We start from the raw sequence: 18311 nt of genomic DNA, 5'->3' as shown, positions 1-18311 counted from the left end.
TCAGGACAAATAATTTTCTGTCTCATTTTTTAAAACCCAGCAAATATTTCCTATGTCTTATAAGCTTCTGAAAAGAAGTGTTGTATCTTTTGCTGTTAGGTTCCTAATTAAATTCATGATAGCTCTGTCTGGAGTTTCAAGCCATTAGTAGAAATTGATAGCATAATCATCAGCTACATAACATAAATTTGTAGGATCAACATGTTCAGTAGCTTATCTCAAAGATAAACTGGAGTGATCCTGTCACTAATTTGACTATACCCAAGCATGCACTTTGATATGGAAAGTATGACCCAGTTTTCTTTAATAATGAATAATGTATTGCATTAATCATGTATGCTATTCCCTTTTTCCAGGCTCTGAAATCTTGCAAAGAGTGAATTGCACCATCCAGCTGTATTGACAATGGCAAGCTCCTCATACTGTTGTAGTGTAAGCATGGCTGCAGGCTGTATCGGCTGGACCAAAGGTCTCCCTAGCCTTGCATCTCCCCTCTCATGATGGCCACTGTAAGCTTCATTATGCTTTAGGAAATTATTTAACCTAAGTGTATACAGTACATATTTAAATACTTTACATTAGTTAACTCATGCTCTCTACAATGAAAGAAGTATCACTGAATAAGTGCCCTGTCCAGGAAGTTGTTCTATTACTTCCGTAATGATAAAAATGCAATTTTTTTCTTTACTATGACTTGTACTTTCTAAAAGGAAAAGCATCCATAAGAGCAGCCAAGACTCTTTTTTGCTGTAGACTTTCTCCAAGTGGAACTTGTTTGGCCCTTTGCCATGATGGTCTGGCAATCTGGATACACAAGTTTATTAGAGCCAAAAAGCTGTATACTTGGAAGATAAGGATGCCACTGACTAAAAACAGAGGATTGCTTCATTTTAGCAGCATTCGGTGGTTTTACTGTACTCCTTAGAAGTTTTCCTAGTCTTCTCATCTGCAAACCCTCCACCCTGATACAAGTGCCCTGTCCTGCTTGAAGTCACTGATTTTCATACAAAATTACTGCCTGAACTCACAGGAATACAACATGATATTCTTAAGTGACAAAGTTCAAGAATTTTCTTCATTTTTTTACCTTGCTTTAGATGTTGTAAATCAGTGTAACCCAGAAAAGATTTCATGATTTCCTGGGGGGCTGAAACTGAAGACACACAAGAAATACACACTTTATGCGCAAAGATTTTAAACTGAAAGACTAATTAGTGCTATCTGGAAGTAAGAAACAGGTGTTTGTAGGGGAAAAGACTGAACTTTGAATCCTGCATCTCATTGGAGGTAGAGACCGGTTTGGAGCTAAAGGAAGCACAAAGTAGGATGGTGCAAGTAAAGGCTGATTATCTCGTGAGTGGAGTGGGGCTGGCAGAGAGACCACGCCAGGCTGTAGGAAGTCACGTTGTGACGCAAGAAAAAGGGATTTTTGTGTCAGGTGAGGAGTATGCCCCATAGCAAAGTCCTGTTGCCATGACCCCGGGCAGAAAGACGCGTAATGAGGAGACACTTAATTGTAAGGGAGTCAGTAAAGGCGTGGAAAACGGCTGCAGCCCCGAGGGCAGAAATGCCCAGGCGAAGGGGGCAGGAGCCCTGGGGACACGGGCGCTGGCTGGGCGTGGCGGGGTGGCACCTCCGGGGCTGCTAGCGGGGCAGGAGAGGCGGCGAGACCCCCAGGCCAGGCTGGGATAACCCTCGCCGGCTCCCCCTTCACGCCGTGCGAGAGCGGCCGGGGCGCTGCGGCCGCCCAGCGCCGGCCTCCTCCCGCCAGCCGAGTCCCCTCCTCCCCGCTGCCTTCCCGGCGGCGGCGGCGGCGGTCGCGGGCGGCCGAGCCGCTCGGGGCCCGGCGGCGCTGCCCATGGGGGAGTGCGGGGTGCCCCCCCAGGTCCAGCTCTTCCTCCGCGCCTGCGAGCAGGGCGACTGCGAGACTGCCCGACGCCTGCTGGGGCTGCCCGGCGGCGGCGGCCCTTCCGACCCGGCGGCCCCATCCTCCTCCTCTTGCGGCCCCGAGGAGGCGGCGGCGGAGCCCCGCGGCGAAGCGTCCTCCCCGCCGACCCCCGCCGTGCCCGTGGACTGCACGGACGAGGCCGGCAACACGGGGCTGCAGTTCGCCGCGGCGGGGGGCCACGAGCAGCTGGTGCGGTTCCTGCTGCGGAAGGGCGCCTCGGTGCAGAGCAGGAACCACTACGGATGGAGTCCCCTCATGCAAGCGGCCAGGTACGGCAGAGACAGGGCGAGGGAGGGATCGGGGCCGAGCTGAAGGTCTCCGGTCGCCTCGTCCCGCCTCGTCGCGGGGCACCGGCCTAGTCGGCGGCGGCCCCGGGGCGGGGAAGGGAGGGAGGGCCGCCGAAGCTCAGCCTTCCCCGCCCCTGGCCGCCGCGGGCGCTCGGCTCCGTCGCCCTCCGAGCCGCGGTCCCCGGGCCGAGCGAGGGCGCCCGGGAGCGGCGGGGAGCTGCGGGCGAGGCAGCGTGGGAGAGAGGGCGGGCGCCATGTTGCAGGCCACGCTCAGCGGCGGTGTGTCCCGCAGTGTCCCGCAGTGTCCCGGGGGATCCCAGTGTCACCTGCTCCCGTCCTGGGGTGGCTGAGCAGGGGCAGTCCAGGGTAGAACTGGCTAAGTGTTATGCTGAGGCAGTTGGAGTTATCTTTTCGTGTTAAAGAGTGTGGTGTTTGAAGCAGTGCGTGCTGTTTCTTGGTTGAGCCAGCACAGAATTGGAGATAACGTGAACACGAAAACGCTGCTCCCCTCTGTGACAATAGGGATACGCCCTTGGCATTGCTTAATTTTCTGTGGGTTTTTTGGTTTTGGTTTTTTCGTATGTGTGTGTCATGTCTACTTGTTGAAAACTCACATCTGATGTAAAACATGTTGAAGCGAACAGAAACAATTTTACTTGGCTTTCCTGTATTTTCCTATGTGGCTTGCTGGAGGTTATGGAAAATCCTTGCTGAGGGTTTTTAATAAAAAAACTGTGTTTTCTGCATCAGTGATGCTGTGCTCTGTGTAACCCACTCCTGAGCTGTGGGAGGTTCCCATATGGCTAATGCCAGTGCTGGTGCTTGTCTTTAATCCTACAAGTACAACTTGGGTTCACAGGAGTGTTTTGCAGAGTTGGAGGGCATTGCTGTCTTATAATAACTGAATGTTTAATTGAGGGGAGAAATGTTCATTTTTTTTTCCTAATTTCATAACATTAAAATACTTGGAAGAAAAGAATCTGTTTCAAAGTCAACATTTCTCTTTTCAATTAATGATTGATTTCAATCAATGGCCATAGAAAGTTCCCAAAGAATGAGTCACACAGCAGGTTTTCCCAGTAAGAGCAAAGAAGACAAGGTTCAACAATTTTGTTATTTTATAAAGGTTTGAAAAAAGTTGCAGAAACAGTCCTAGATTTTTTTTCCTCTTAATGAAAACCATACGATCATTCCCTAAAAACAATAAAGTCAGATGACTATAATCATCTCACTGATTTCAAGAAATTACTGGCTGACATTTGAAAAGCACTGTATTTATTGTTGAAATCTGTGGAGAAAGCTTAAAGTAGAAGAGCATTTTTCTCTTTTCTTTTTAATGGATAACCAGAAAGGAAACACAGTGTTTGTAGAAAGGTAGGCTTTAGACTTGTGTAGATGTTTAATTTTCTGGCTATGGTTAGCCCTATTGCAAGTGGACAGGAGGTAGCATATATGCATAAAATTAACTGTGTACAGGGATTGCAGGCTCTGTGGAGGTGATGCAGTGAAGATTACCTGGACAGACCTATGGAGCACACAGGCTCCAGAGACTTCCTCCTGCAACTGTGTACTTTCTGGAAGGAAACTAGGGACTTTGGGGCTCATGTTTCCTTTTAGTGGTTAGTAGCATCCTTGACTAACATTTTATTTACTGTAGTGTACAAAGGCTGCTTTAAGTGTCAAAGTTGGGCACGAGCATATAGTAGTTCATGATGTCTGCAACATGATAAGATGCACACATCTTGTCAAGGTATTACGTTTATTAAAATGTGGGGCTCTTCAGCCGGGGAATAGTAAAGGATTTCCATTTTTTCACTGATAACTGGCTGGTTGGGTGTATGGCTTGCATGACTGTCTTTTGCTTACTGACAAACTACTAGAGCCTCTGATAGTCAGGTGATATCAAAACTGGGTTGTGTGTAAAACTGGTATCAGAGTTCAGTATTCTGACCAAGTTCTGGTAGATGCTCCACATAGAGGGTTTAATGCCAGGTTTCCTTATTGGACAAACAGCACACCTATTACCAGTCCCTGTATGCTCATCATCATGATGCTGGATGTTGAAAGGAATGAGTTAAAAACCACAAGACTGTTGAGGAAGATTGTAAATCACTCAAGTGACCTTGCACCCAGGAATAATTCTTGATAAGCCTGTGGAATTGCTGGCCAGTGGTCCTTTAGCATGAACTGCTAATGGTGCCTTCTTCTCCACTTGTGTATCTCTGCCTGTGTATTGCTTTGGGGAGCCACAGGTTCACAAGGTAACAAATAAATTTACTCTGCATTCTAGCTGAGTGAATTTGTGGTTGTTCTGGCTGCCTGCTTGTGTCAACTTGCACACTGGGTATCCCCAGTTATCAGGAGGGAATATGTGGCTGGAAGTCAACTCAAGCCCCTTGCTTTCTTAAAATTCATTTTGCTGTTTGTTCAGTTTTGGTGCTCTGTGTTGGGCTGAACTGTGTAGACACCTCCGCCATACTGGTCTGTCTGTATGGCTGAGAAGTAGAATACTATCCATTGATTGTTTTAGGGAATGCCATTCACAAGACCAGTTGTCCCACTCTGCTAGCAGAGCCATTTCTCTTAAAGGTTGCTTCTGGTCCCCTTGGTGTCAAGGGAAGTTCATCTGACTTTACAACAGTGGTGGCCACTCACCATGTTCTTCTCTGAGCTTCATGGGCACATGTCTGTATTCCTTGAGTCTTCTTCGTTGTGGGAGTTAATTGATGGTTCACAACTGAAAAACAAGGGATAATGCAAATACAAAAAACTGACTATCCAGTTTATAAAGTGGTCTTTTTTTTCCTTAGTTAGCACTGACTCTTTGCAGTTTTTACTCTAGTTGTTCAGTAGTAATAAGGGTACTTAATTAAGATCCCTGAAAACAAACTGGCTTTGATCCTTTAATGTGATACAGCTCTGGAAATAAGAGGATGAAAGTGACTCTCTGATTCATGTAGGTTATGAGTTGGTGCCATGCAGCAGAAAACAAGACTGGCAGTTTGCTGCTTTGACCAGACCATCATCATCAATTAGGTGTCTGCTTTATGAGTATTTGTAGAATGGTTTAGTTTACAATCCTCAGCTGATGATTGCTCTCCTCCAACAAGGTGCCCATTGTTGTGTTCAGCGATGCATGTGTGATCCCTCATAGGGCATGCATTAGTCAGTAGGCCATCTTGGTAACTAAGTTTTCCGTGTTCAGAGCTTGTCGGTTTCTGCAGTCTAAGGTGTTAATTCTCCTCTGTATCTCTTTCTCCTGAGGTTTGGACATCTAAGCGTGGCCCATATCTTGCTGGAGAATGGTGCTGATCTCAATGCACAGAACAAGTTAGGAGCCAGCGTCCTCACAATGGCCTCCAGAGGTGGCCATGTCAGTATGGTGAAATTCTTGCTGGAATCCGGAGCTTTTGTGGACAATTATGATCATTTTAGCACAAATGTACTTAACAGCAGCAGAGATGACCTTCCTGATATCACTCCACTGATGGCAGCTGCTCAGCATGGACACGAGGCGGTGGTACATCTGTTGTTAGACTGGGGAGCAGATTGTAACTACACTGTAAAGACGATGGGCTGGAGTCCTTTAATGCTGGCAGCTGTTAGTGGAAAGGTGAGCTTGGCACAGCAGCTCATGGAGAAAGGTGCCAATCCTGATCACTTGAATGTACTACATAAAACACCTTTTGAAATCTCTGTTGGCTTCAAACACAAAGACATGAAGGACTATTTGGAATCTCTCACAACAATCAGACCTCAGGCAGGTATGGAATGTTATTGTTTTGTTTCACTTTCTTGGAGTTCTGATTGTGTATTTAGAAATTGAAGAGCTTATTTCATATGTGCATGATGTTCTTTGTAATTTGCAACTGGATTTTGAAAATGGAGTAAGCACACCTACTTCAGGTGAGGTACGAGTGCCCAACTTCAGCAGATTTTTTCCATGCTAGCAGGGTAAGATTCTTGTCTGTATGTGGCTGTTGTGGGGACACTTTCCCAGGTATGTTATGCAAACCAGCACTGGGAAGTGCTTAACAAGAAGGTTTGGAAGAGGTGCATTTGGATTTTCCAGCTTTGGACTGCTTGCTTTAAAAGATAAGAATGTATCTAGGTCTAGAAAGATCCTTTTCCAGGTGCTACCAGCCATCCAGCCATGGTGGCAGAAAGTCTGCAAGGTAGGATAGTTCACTTTAGGCTCTATGCTAGTTGTGATAGCCATACAGACTTTCTTAAATCTTACCTATTTATATCTGGATTGCACTGCCTGGAAGACATGTTCACAATCCCCAAAATTGTTGTCTATGTTTGGTGTAGTTCCTGCAGGTCAAGCTTCCCTTGTACGTGAAGAAGTAAGAACAAAAATCAGATATGTTTCTGCTTCAGAGAGGGTGTTAATCAGATACTGACTTAGTGGTTAAGTTGGAACTGTAGAGCTTTTATACAGCCATGCTGCCAAGCAGAACTGGTTCACTGTAGATGTTTGCTCATGACCAGTGTCTTGAGGAACAGACATCAGCTGGTTACAGTACACAGAATCAGAGATCCATTGGATTCACTAGTGCAGTTCTTTATAACTTGCCCCTGTATTTGCATGGACAAGATATATGTGCAGGCAGAGTTGGACTCATGAATCTTGAAAACCTTCTGTGGTCATATGACTAAAAGTATTGAAGGACTCTGTTTAAGTGAGGAGACTGGACTTGCTTTAAAGGAGATTAATGTTTGTGTCACCTATGCTGAGAGGGAATTTCCATCAACAGGAGGGCAAAAACTCATTTGGGCAGAGAGGGGAGTAAAAACTTTACTCTTCCACACAAATTTCTCCATTGGTTTTTGACCATATTTCAGTCTCCTTGTAGCACTGGAGTCTTGAATATCCTGTGAAGGAAAATAGATTGTTTCTGTTACATGGAAGGCAGCAAAAAAGGAACTTTTCTTCTGATCCATTGCTATAGATAGGGCAATTTGCCTTCCAGGAGAAAGCAGCTCTCTTCGCAGGGCTTTTCTCAGTAGCAAATTCAGAGCTACATGGAATGGCTTGGGTGTTGCCTGCCTTCTGTCCCTGTCCTTCCTTAGACTTACCCAGATAGCAGTCTTTGCTTCTGGTATCTTCTCATGGTCTCCTGTTCCCTGAAGCTGCCTCACTTCCAGGGTTTTCACATGGCAAGCATGGAGCCTGGTCCTTTCTTAAGCTAGTCTTTTGAAATCTGTTTTCCATTGGTGAGTTTATACACACAGTTCCCTCTATAAGAGCAGTTTGTAAATCCGGAGAAAATGTAGGACCCATCAGTCTCTTTCCTGGTCTTAAAATAAGAGTTTCTTGTAGTATTTTGGGCTTTTCAGCAATTACTTTTGTTCAGCATATTAAGATGACTATAACCTTTTCTGTATTTCATAAAAATGCCGGAATTTGGCTCATGAAATCTCTAAGTGTTTCTTTGTTTTCCATAAAATCTTGTTACCCCCTTGATTCTGTAGTGTCCACAATAATTTGGACGATAGAGGATGGTATATTTTTCTGGCCTGAGTGGAAGGTGAAAAATATGTCACCATTTTTTCCTCATCTTACATAGTGTCAGAAGTTTCAAAGCACTGTTAAGCCACATCAAAAGAATTAATTCTTCATTCAAAATATTACAATTTGTAATAATTACAGTTCTTGCTATGGAGATGGTTATCTGGGAGCTGAAGACTATTAATACAAAAAGTAGCAAGCTGTGTAGTTAAATTGACACTATTATTTTTGTGACCTTTGCAAATTAACCTGGAAATACTCAAGAGGAAATAAAACTGGAGCAGCTTGTAAAAATTCTTTTGGGTCACCTTTCAGAATAATTCCATACTATTTGAGTGTTCACTGTTGTACACAGGGTTTTACCAGACCACAGAACCATACTGTGGTTCTTTAGTAGATATTTTAGACTTCCAGGAAGGAAACAAAAGGGTTTCCAGATACATTGGATTACATCTCCAAATACATCTCCTGATGGAGAATGGCAGTTGAAGAGCCTGTGCTGGTGCTTTATTATAGTTTGTAGCTTTAGCTCTGCACAGAGAACTATACAGGTGAGTCATTCTTCCCAAACGTAATAAAGAAGTTGTCAATACTTTCTTTGTTCTTCTTAAATGTATGTCTAAACATATGTTTTATAGTACTTTAAATTTTTAACAGTTTTTCCCATAAAATTTTACCAGAAAATTTTGCTTTTTTTTTGTTTGCCAATAGAAATATTTATATTTCTTTCAGATACAGAAAAGAGGCAGCCTGATGTCTTTAATGCTTTGAAACTGGGTAAGTACTGCCACAATTCTTCCACCCTGTCTAGTTTTTCTAACTTCAGAGCATGTCTGTTTGCTAGCATGGGAAACAGGATTTTTCTGTTCCCACTCTTCTTGTGCGAGCTACCAAAACATCTTCCTTGGAAAGCCTTGGGTCTGTGAGAGCGGTCCTGTGCCCTTCTTGTACCTCTGTAATTTTTGAGACTTGCAAATGTTAATGCTGGGTCAGAGAAAGTATCATGGGAGGGGCCAAATGAATACTGGTCAGCACACTGGGTTTTGGCTTTTTTACTTGGCCATGGATGGCAGCCCTGTTAAAAAAGCCACTCATTAGGTTAAGGAGTATCCAGGCTAGGGTTCAAAGTAAATTCCGGAGTCACTGTAGGTTCCCAGGTTTCTGTTTAACAAAGTCTGTGATGTGGATCTGTGTTAAAAAAGCCACCTGCTGTCTTTTACCAAATTGGAGCATAAAAAAACTAGTTCTGGGCTTTTCTATCATTCCTGTTACAACAAATTAGCTGAGTGGTATTGGTGGGTATGAGTTTCAATGAGTGGTGGCAGTGAGTGCATTCAAGTGCCTGCAGGGCTTGTGTGGGATTCCGACTGACTTTTCCAAGGAAAATGTTCATGCTTGTAATTGAGTGGAAAGCAGTCCATGCCATGAAGCAGTTTACCATATGAAGGTTTTTTTTAAAGGTGAGAATTTTTCCATTTGCATAGCAGTTGATGATTTGCTTATTCTTGCCCCTGTTCCTGTGGTGGTACACATAGTCACAGAGATATTTTTTTGTTTATTTTCTTCCCTGCTTTTGTCTGCTATAAGATATCAAAAAACCACAGGAAGTAGGTGAGCTTAGGCTCCCTATTTAAGGTAATCCTGATTACCTCATATATTTTTAGAAGTGCTCCTATTTAAAAATTTAGAAAAAAACCACAACCATGTTCAAATATGTTCAGCAACATATTTTGTACTGTGTTTCCTAATCTAGACAAGAACTCAAGTGACCATTAACTCCTTTATGTAGAAACCTGAAAATTAGATTGACTTCTAAAGAACTGGAAAGACGACTAATGATGCTTTACTCTTCAGCAAGGAGTAGGGGAGTTTTGTATTGGAGGTGTAGTTCAAATATGGGAGGCAGAATTTAAAAAAAAATCATTCTGAATATAAGAAAGTTGAGCACTGAAGTAGACTGCCTCTGTGGGAGGTTGTGGAATTCCAACAGTAATGCTTTTTTGAATCACTGAACTATCTTTGTAAGAGGAACTTATGGGTTGGTGTGAGACAGGGCATTGTTCTACCTGCTTAAGGCAAGAGATGGCCTCCATCACCTTTTAGAGTGCCTTTGTACCCACCTACTTTGATCCTAAATCACTGATTCTGTGATTTCAGCCTGTGGAAATGGAGCAGGGTTCCTTGAAGGAGAAATCATGTTGCCATAGCATCATCAATTTTCCTTGCACGACATCTTATGGCAATTTAATAGAAACATTCCCTATTTGTGTCTTCACATGCAGGATGCACTGCCCTCCTTAGTTGTTCATTTCAGCAAATAATTCTTGTAATGGGGTTGCACCTTAAGTGTACAGGTAGAGCAAATGAGGAAACTAACCCTGACTGCAATTTTATGTAGGCTGGAAAGATGTACTACTTAACTAAAAGGCCAAATATCAGTACAGATGCTTCACTTTAGTGCTGCAGTTGCTCTAGTACTTTATTTTTTTCTGTTTCAGTTTCACTAAACGCAGACCAATGTCAGCAAATCAAAATACATAGTAATTCAGTGGTTAAGCACTTCTCTGTTGCTCATTTAGGTTATGTTTTATCACTGTTTTGCAGGAAACTTCCAACTGGTTAAAGAGATCGTTGATGAAGATCCAAGTCAGGTTAATATTACCAATGTTGATGGGGCATCTCCTTTAATGATTGCAGCTGTAACTGGACAGTTGCCCCTTGTTCAGCTCCTTGTTGAGAAAAAGGCTGATATTGATAAACAGGATAATGTTCATGGCTGGACAGCACTAATGCAGGCCACATATCATGGGTAAGATATCTATTCTCCTTGTGTCAGTAAAGAAGTTGAAATTTCTTTTCCAATAGAAAAAACCTTTTCAATACTGACTCTAGAAGCAGAAAAGTTTTACAAGAAATTTAGAGAATTGTGATCTCAGTTTTTCATGAGTTTTGCCCTGCACTCAGCTTTTTGGAGCAGCTCTGAATCATGTTCTGATCACTGCAGTATAAGAAAGATACTAAACTGTTAGAATGTCCAAAGGAGGGCAACAAAGGTGGTGGAGGGCCTTGAAGGGAAGCCTTATGAGGAGTGGCTGAGGTCACTTGGTCTGTTCAGCCTGGAGGAGACTGAGGGGTGACCTCATTGCAGTTACAACTTCCTTATGAGGGGAAGAGGAGGGGTAGACACTGATCTTTTTTCTGTGGTGACTAGTGACAGGACCTGAGGGAGTGTCTGGAAGTGTCAAGGTGAGGTTTAGGTTGGATATTAGAAAAAGGTTCTTCACTCAGAGGGTGGTTGGGCACTGGAACAGGCTCCCAGGGAAATGGTCACAGCACCAGACCTGACAGAGTTCAAGGAGTATTTGGGCAAAGCACTCAGGGACATGGTGTGACTCTTGGGCATGGTGCTGTGCCAGGCCAGGAGTTGGATTCAATGATCTTGATGGGTCCCTTCCAACTCAGCTTATTCTGTGATTCTGTGATGTTTGGACTTCAGAAGGAGTGAAACATTTGGGAACCTGAAGCAAGCTCAGTAAGTACTGGGAACATAGTGTTCCAGGCAGTCACCAGGAGCCTTAGTGTAGATTTCAGCTTCCATCCTTCAGTGTTTTTCAGTATTGTGAAAGAGAATATTACCCCTCATGCCAGGGTTGTAAGCCTGCATGAAGTTGTGAAACCTCAAGGCAATCACCCTTCCATGTGCAATATTTTCCAGTCTTAAAACCATTCTTATATTCTCCTATTCAGCCTTTAGTTTTCATGGATTTTTTGGAAATGCTACCAAAATAATGGTCATCTTCTGTAAAGCTCCTTCATAAATCTAAGTAGATGCTTAGGAATCAGACAGCAGAAATGGCCTGGCTTGTATTTCACATGTGATATCTATCATATGAATACAGGATATTCAGTTTAGGAAGGTGAACTTTTCTCCTCCTTATTGTAGATGAGGCCCTCAGCAGGGTGAAGGTTCACTTCACTGCCTGGTAATGCACTAATTCTATAAATGCAGGTATTCTGCTCCAGATTTTGTTTTTGTCAGCAGATCTCACTTGCACTATGCAAGTGCAACAAAGAGGAAAAGTAGGAAGTCAAGTAGCCATTGCCTTGTGAAACATTTCTGAAGTAGTTCTTGGGACCTTTATTGGTAGTAGTGACAGACATTCCACAGAAGGGCAAAAGCATCAGTTTTTCTGGTGCAGGTGTTTCACTTAGCAGCAGTCAGCCAGCACACAGCTGGAATAGAAGCAATCAGCACGAAGTGATGGGCAGGGCTGGTGGCACGTCCCTTTGCTGGTATTCAGGCACTTCTCTTGTCTGTGGAAGCACACACAAAGCTGAGTCCTGCATGTGTTCACATACTGACTGTTCAGCTTGCTGGAGGACTGGGTTATGAAAATTCCTTTCCCTAATATATCAGTCAGTCTTTATAGTATAAAACTTTGCTAATTAATTTTGTTAATATGCTTAATGTTCCAAGTAGTGGAATTTTAGGAGTCTTTGGTATTGTTCATGCCTAAGTAAAGCTAACTAAAGGGCACCAGCTGAGTGAAAAGGAGGACATTCCAGCCCTGGAAATAAGGGCATGACTTCTTTGAAACTTAGAGCTGTCCATGAAGGATAAACAATATCCCTATTCACCCAGGATAATCACAGAATCACACAGAATCACAGAATCACCAGGTTGGAAGAGACCTTCAAGATCATCGAGTCCAACCTCTGTCCTAAGACCTCAACTAAACTAAACCATGGCACCGAGCGCCACATCCAGTCTCTTTTTAAACACGTCCAGGGATGGTGACTCCACCACCTCCCCAGGCAGACCATTCCAATATTTTATCACTCTTTCTATAAAAAAGTTTCTCCTAATATCTAACCTATATTTTCCTTGGCGCGACTTAAGACTGTGTCCTCTTGTTCTGTCAGTTGTTGCCCGGAAAAAGAGACCAACCCCCACCTCACTACAACCACCTTTCAGGAAGTTGTAGAGAGTGATAAGGTCACCTTTGAGTCTCCTTTTCTCCAGGCTAAACAACCCCAGCTCCCTCAGCCGTTCCTCATAGGGCTTGTGTTCCAAGGCCTTCACCAGCCTTGTTGCCCTCCTCTGGACACGCTCAAGTGTCTCCACGTCCTTCCTGAACTGAGGGGCCCAGAACTGGACACAGTACTCAAGGTGCGGCCTCACCAGTGTTGAGTATAGGGGAAGGATGACTTCCCTGCTCCTGCTGGCCATAATGCCAGCATCACAGCCATCTATGAAACTGTCTCAGTGTTGTCTGATGTCATAGGTAAGTAATGACAGCTAGACTGACACAGACATCAGGATCAATTGATGAGCAGCAAGAATGCTGCAGAAATACAGTTGCTGTGCTAAGTTTTACTATGATGAGCAATCATAGTAGGAGTGTTAGTAATACTCTTGAAATGTGCGAGAGCCCTTGTGTGTAAAGCCACATTCAGAGTGGCCCAATGTGGCTGGAATACCTTATGTGCATAAATAAATACCTATGCTTGTAATTCTATATTTTTCATCCTAACTTTTTTCTTAGCATGGCGAGTTGCACATTTTCATACCATCTGGAGATTTTTGTCCTCCACAGAGCCTCAGCTAACACTTCCTCAGGAGTGCCATTAGTGTGGAGGGTCTTGGGCTTGAAGGAGTGGGCAGGCAAGGTCTCTGTGAGCCAGAGGCACAAAAAAATTATGTCTTTGTGTGCTCTCAAGGTGCAGGATTGAAAAACAGGATGGAGGGATGATAGTTTTACACAAGAAGAGAAAAGTAATATGAATATGCAGAGGAGCTGTGGTGAGGATAAGCAGAATTTTTGTTAGAAGAGTAACAATCCTCCTCAATTTCAGGTTGATTTTGTTGGAGTGAGTTCAGGAGTGGAAGTATCATTTGTGTGATAAGAAATTATGCTCTGAAGTAGAGATGTTGAGATCCATTTTTCAGCTTCATTATTAGAATTTGCAGTTACCCACTGGTGCTTGAGAATGTTTTTTCTCTGTGTTGCTGATGCATGTCAGAGTTTGTTTTTATATAAGGTCAGTTACTGCTCAAGAGTGAATTGAATATGTTTGCATATTGAATTGAATATATTTGCCTATTTTCCCTATCTTTGGTTTCTGTTCAGTTATTTCATAGGCTGAATTAAAGTATTGTTTTTAACTCACCAGGTGAGTCCTGCTTATTTATTCAGGTGTATCAGAGGGGACAGGGGCTAACTGGAATGGGATGGTGAGCGTCTTTTATGCAGTTAGCTTTGAGGAGCTTTTGTTGGAAGGTGTTTGTGTTGGCTGACGTGTAATGCTGATTGTTTTTGCATTTTAAACACCTCAAGGAAGTGATAATGTGCCTTCTCAATTATATAATTTATAGCTGTAATTAAGTGAAGTACTGTTTAAGGTTTAGAAATTATCTTCAGTCAATTTGGCTTTTTTGTATGCAATTTCTTAATGTGCAAGTTGTGAATATGAGGTTGCATTGAAGTATTAGTGATTGCATATGATGACTACTGAAATGACCTTTGTTGTGCCATCTGCTTCTCTGCCCTAGTCATTAATAGCTTTTGTTGGGAATGTGTTTAGCAACAAATTGCAGTCACTTCTGAAGGATCAGTTTAAGAAACTGACTATTCAAATGAGACTTTTAAGGCTGACTTTCTGCATGTTGATTAATGTAATTCGTAGTGAGTAAACAGTGACTGACAGAGGACTTGTGGGAGCTTTTGAAGAGCTTGTGAACAAATTTTACACTAGGTTAGCTGTAGAATGTGTAAAACTGATCTCTAATTGAGGAGCAATGTTATAAAATGTTATAAAAGGTTGAAAATGGAGTACTGTGAGCTTCTTTCTTCATTTACTTGTTCTCTAACATGATCAATACCTTTCTTCCCTTAAAGAAACAAAAATGTCGTAAAGTATTTGTTAAATCAAGGAGCTGATGTCAACCGTCGGGCAAAAAATGGATATACAGCTTTTGACCTGATAATGCTGCTGAATGATCCAGGTATGCTATTTCAAAATGCTTTGGAGAAGTGTAAAACATAAATGCACATCCCTTCCAATCTAGAAAAGACATTACAGTTGCTAGGAAGTATCCTCTGATATCCAGGCTGGACTGGATCAAGAAAGGACACTGTCTGAAAATGGTGGGGTTTGAGCTAATTGGTTAGAATGAGTGTATACATTTATGGGATAACAGATGTTGTGCATTCTCTTGCCTTTGTTTCTGAAGATGCTCGAAAACTGCTGTTTGTGTCACCAGAGCCGGTTGAGTGGCATTTGATTGTGGGGATGGCAGTATTCAGAGCTATGAACTGGAGTTAGAAATTGTCCCTTGGTAAGGAGCAGCAAAGGGACAGGACAAAGAGATCACAGAGCAAAGCTAGGGAACTCCTGTCTGAACGTCCCACTAGTTCTGTAAAGGCTGAGAATAAATCACATTTGAGGGTTCAGGTTGTTTGTATGGGAGTGCTACAGGTTGTTCTACGGGAGTAGAACAAGGCAGCATGTTTTGGGGATGCTTAAATGAAACACATTTGGTTTTTGTTGCAGTTTGTTTAGCATACATAATTTGTTACTGTTAACCTTCCTTGTACTTGGTTTGTCTGAAGCCAAAACCCATTACCGCTAATGAAATTTCTGAATTTACGCATTATGGTGATCTTGGTTACTAGCAGATTCCTTTCCTTGTCAAAAGTAGATCACTAGTAGTACAACATTTTAGACAGCAAATACAGTGAATTATTTTAGAACTAACTTCTGTGACAGAATAATTTGTCTTGTTACTTCTTTCTCTCTCGGTCAGTTCTGTCTGCCCTTCTGAAAATCCTACCTGACTGCTGTGCAAAATGCAGATTTACAATTTTTTTTTTCCTTTCCTGTCTCCATGTCATGCTTTTTTTCCTCTTATTTTTTTTATTACATCTTTTTTGTCCATCTTTTTTCTTAACATTTCTTTTCAGTCCCTTCATTGTCTAGGCTGAACATCTTCTTTCTCTTTGGGATTTAATTTTGAACTTCTTTTCTGCAACCTACGCTTGAAGAAAGAATATTCATTTTTCTCTACTGTCTTCTGTGTCAGGTGAGAAAAGGGAGCATCATGGTATTGTTCTTAACTTGTGCAAAGTGTGAGAGGAGGCAGTTCATTTGGTCACACATGACTGATTCCAACTGAATAGCATGCTTATTTATATTGATAAATACCTTTAGAGAGGTGATGATAGGACTGCAGCCCACAGTGTGGGGAGAAGGCATGGAAAAATAATTCAAGAAAGAAAGAAGGTTTGGGGGTTCCTCTGCTTTGTGTTTGAGAGGTAGATCAATTGTGCTTATATGGGATTTACAGGAAAAGTGTCAGTGTATGGATTGTAATTTGGGAAAGCAAAACAGACCAAAAATTATCTTAATTTTCTTCCTTTTAGACACAGAGCTTGTAAGGTTACTGGCATCAGCATGCATGCAAGTAGATAAAGACAAGAATAAACTGAACAACAGATCATCTCTGCCTTGTTCAAGAAGTAGGCAATCCTTAAATGTCCCAATATTGCCAGATGACAAAGGAGGACTAAAGGTAAGTATATTCATTCTTGATAAAAACTGAGTAATTCCTGTAATGTATAAGCAGAGAAAGTAATTGCTAAGAAGTATTTTGGATCTGATATGCAGCTGGGTTTGTTGGGGAGTTGTGTGTGTTTCTGAATTCCGTGTTGACGGTGTGTTGGTTTAGTGGAGTGTAGCATGTGCTCAGCTTCCTTTTTGTCAGATGGCAAGGCATTGGGAAAAGTTTGTGTTGAAGCATTTCAGTGCCTAGAAATAGATCTCATGATAAAGTGGAAGGTACCGTGTTCATAAGTTTGGAACTCAGTGTCCATTATGATCCATATTAGGCTTTTAAATCTGGATAGAGGGAGACTCCGTTATAGCCATAAATGGAAACAGGCTATTGGCATTGAAAACTAAAAAGATCATAGCAGAGATTTTTATATAAAGGGTAGTGGAGGAGTGTGCACTTCAGGCTTACATGTCCTCTGGCATGCAGTATCCTTATTTCAAAACGGGTGTTGGACCAGTAGGAAACAACATAGTTAAAACAACTGCATGCCATTTAAACAAGGATACTGCAACTTACATTGTCTGTTTGCAAAAGAGAAGGAAAAAGTATTAGTTAGTTTTGTTGTTGCTGTTGTTGTTTATTTAGGTGAATTATCTTCAATTATGGTGTACCTCAGAATTTCCTAGTCCATGATATCGCCTTTTAAGTATAAATATTATCAGGATCTTGAAAACAGACATGTTAGTTTCCAGGCTATTTTTGACATGAATTTTAAAGACCATTTAAAGTTCTTCTTCAGCTCAAATCTGTTTTGCAGTTTTAACTATGAACAAACATGTGATTATTTTCATCTGATTATGCTATTCATAATCAGATGAAAGAGGTCCATCAGATCAAAGAGGTCTATCTAAATTCATTCTCAATTTAGATGGACCTCTTTTACTTAGATGGGAAATTGTCAGATTAGCTTTTGGCTTTATGGAATACAGATCAACAATTGATTGGATTGCAACCCTTGCAGTGTTATGGCACAGAGGCTTGAAATAGGGTCATAAAAATTGTGAGGTGAAATAGAAAAGATTTGTCAGTGATAAGGATATTGTATTGGTTTGAAAACAAACCAGTGGGAGATCACAAGTCAAGATTGAAATTAAAAATAAGTGGAATAATACAAGGAAAAGCACTGACCAAGTCAGATACAACCTAATACCCTGTTAGGGTGGTAGTAGCAGTCCAACTGAAGTAGTCCAGTTGAAGCGGTGATCCTGGGAAGGTCTAGTCTCCAGCTGAAGATCCAGTAGTAGCTCTGGTCCTCTGGGAACCCAGTAGACAGGGCTAGCTCAGGCAGTTCCAAGGCCAGGTTATATCCAGGTGGGAACACCTGGCTCCTCCCTCCTGGGCAGAGCATCTCACAATGGGTTGAGATAAGTCCATGAGTCACACGGTGGGTCCCTGATGGCCCATTGCCTGTCATGCGGGGTGGGTCATTAGCAGCTGATAATAGCTAACGGATGGCCCATTGCCTGTCATCCGGAGTGGGTCATTAGCAGGTGATAGCAGCTGACGGCCCACAGCTGGTGGTAATAGTATACTTAACTACATCTATATTGCAACCTAGGACAGATATACACACAGATATTGACACAAGTTTGGTATTCTAGAATGTTTAAGTATTTGTCTCAAAACTACAAAATATTACAGTGCTTACAAGTCTTAATCAGGCATTTTTTCAGGAGAAATGGTGTTCTGTATACTTTTGTAATAAATACAACCTGGAAGCCAAAACAGTCCCTTCTTGCATCACTGCTTAATGGTTTATCAGCCTGTCTGACCATGAGTATGTTACATATCTTACTCTTCTTACAAGTATTCAAAGAGGGCAAAAATTATATTTTCAGATTTTCTGGATGGAGGGCAATGACGTTACAGTCATGTCTCTTTGGTCCGGTGTATGAGGAGAGGGCTGGAGTGAGTGGCCTCTCCTGCCTTTTGTAGCAACAGTGTTTT

The 18311-nt window shown here is 42.3% G+C and overlaps 1 protein-coding gene across 2 annotated transcripts in view; it reads left to right on the top strand.

Moving 5' to 3' along the window:
* Positions 1-1482: 1482 nt before the first annotated feature.
* Positions 1483-18311, top strand: part of ANKS6 (ankyrin repeat and sterile alpha motif domain containing 6) — a 42028-nt gene continuing 25199 nt past the window's right edge. Inside the window, exons 1-6 of one of the 2 annotated variants that reach the window (XR_014850030.1) lie at positions 1483-2217; positions 5500-5999; positions 8483-8527; positions 10355-10559; positions 14650-14756; positions 16174-16322. Coding sequence is in view for 1 of the 2 variants with exons in the window: in XM_085052320.1 (XP_084908446.1) it covers positions 1859-2217; positions 5500-5999; positions 8483-8527; positions 10355-10559; positions 14650-14756; positions 16174-16322 (1365 nt within the window). In the remaining variant the exon portion in view is untranslated. The remainder of the gene's footprint in view (positions 2218-5499; positions 6000-8482; positions 8528-10354; positions 10560-14649; positions 14757-16173; positions 16323-18311) is intronic. The other variant, XM_085052320.1, reaches the window with a different exon arrangement.

The sequence above is a fragment of the Lichenostomus cassidix genome, chromosome 2 (assembly GCF_008360975.1).
Source record: "Lichenostomus cassidix isolate B80296 chromosome 2, HeHo_3.0, whole genome shotgun sequence".
Lineage (NCBI taxonomy): Eukaryota > Metazoa > Chordata > Aves > Passeriformes > Meliphagidae > Lichenostomus > Lichenostomus cassidix.
The sequence above is the reverse complement of the archived record's forward strand: the minus strand, read 5'-3'. Positions and strand labels throughout refer to the sequence as shown.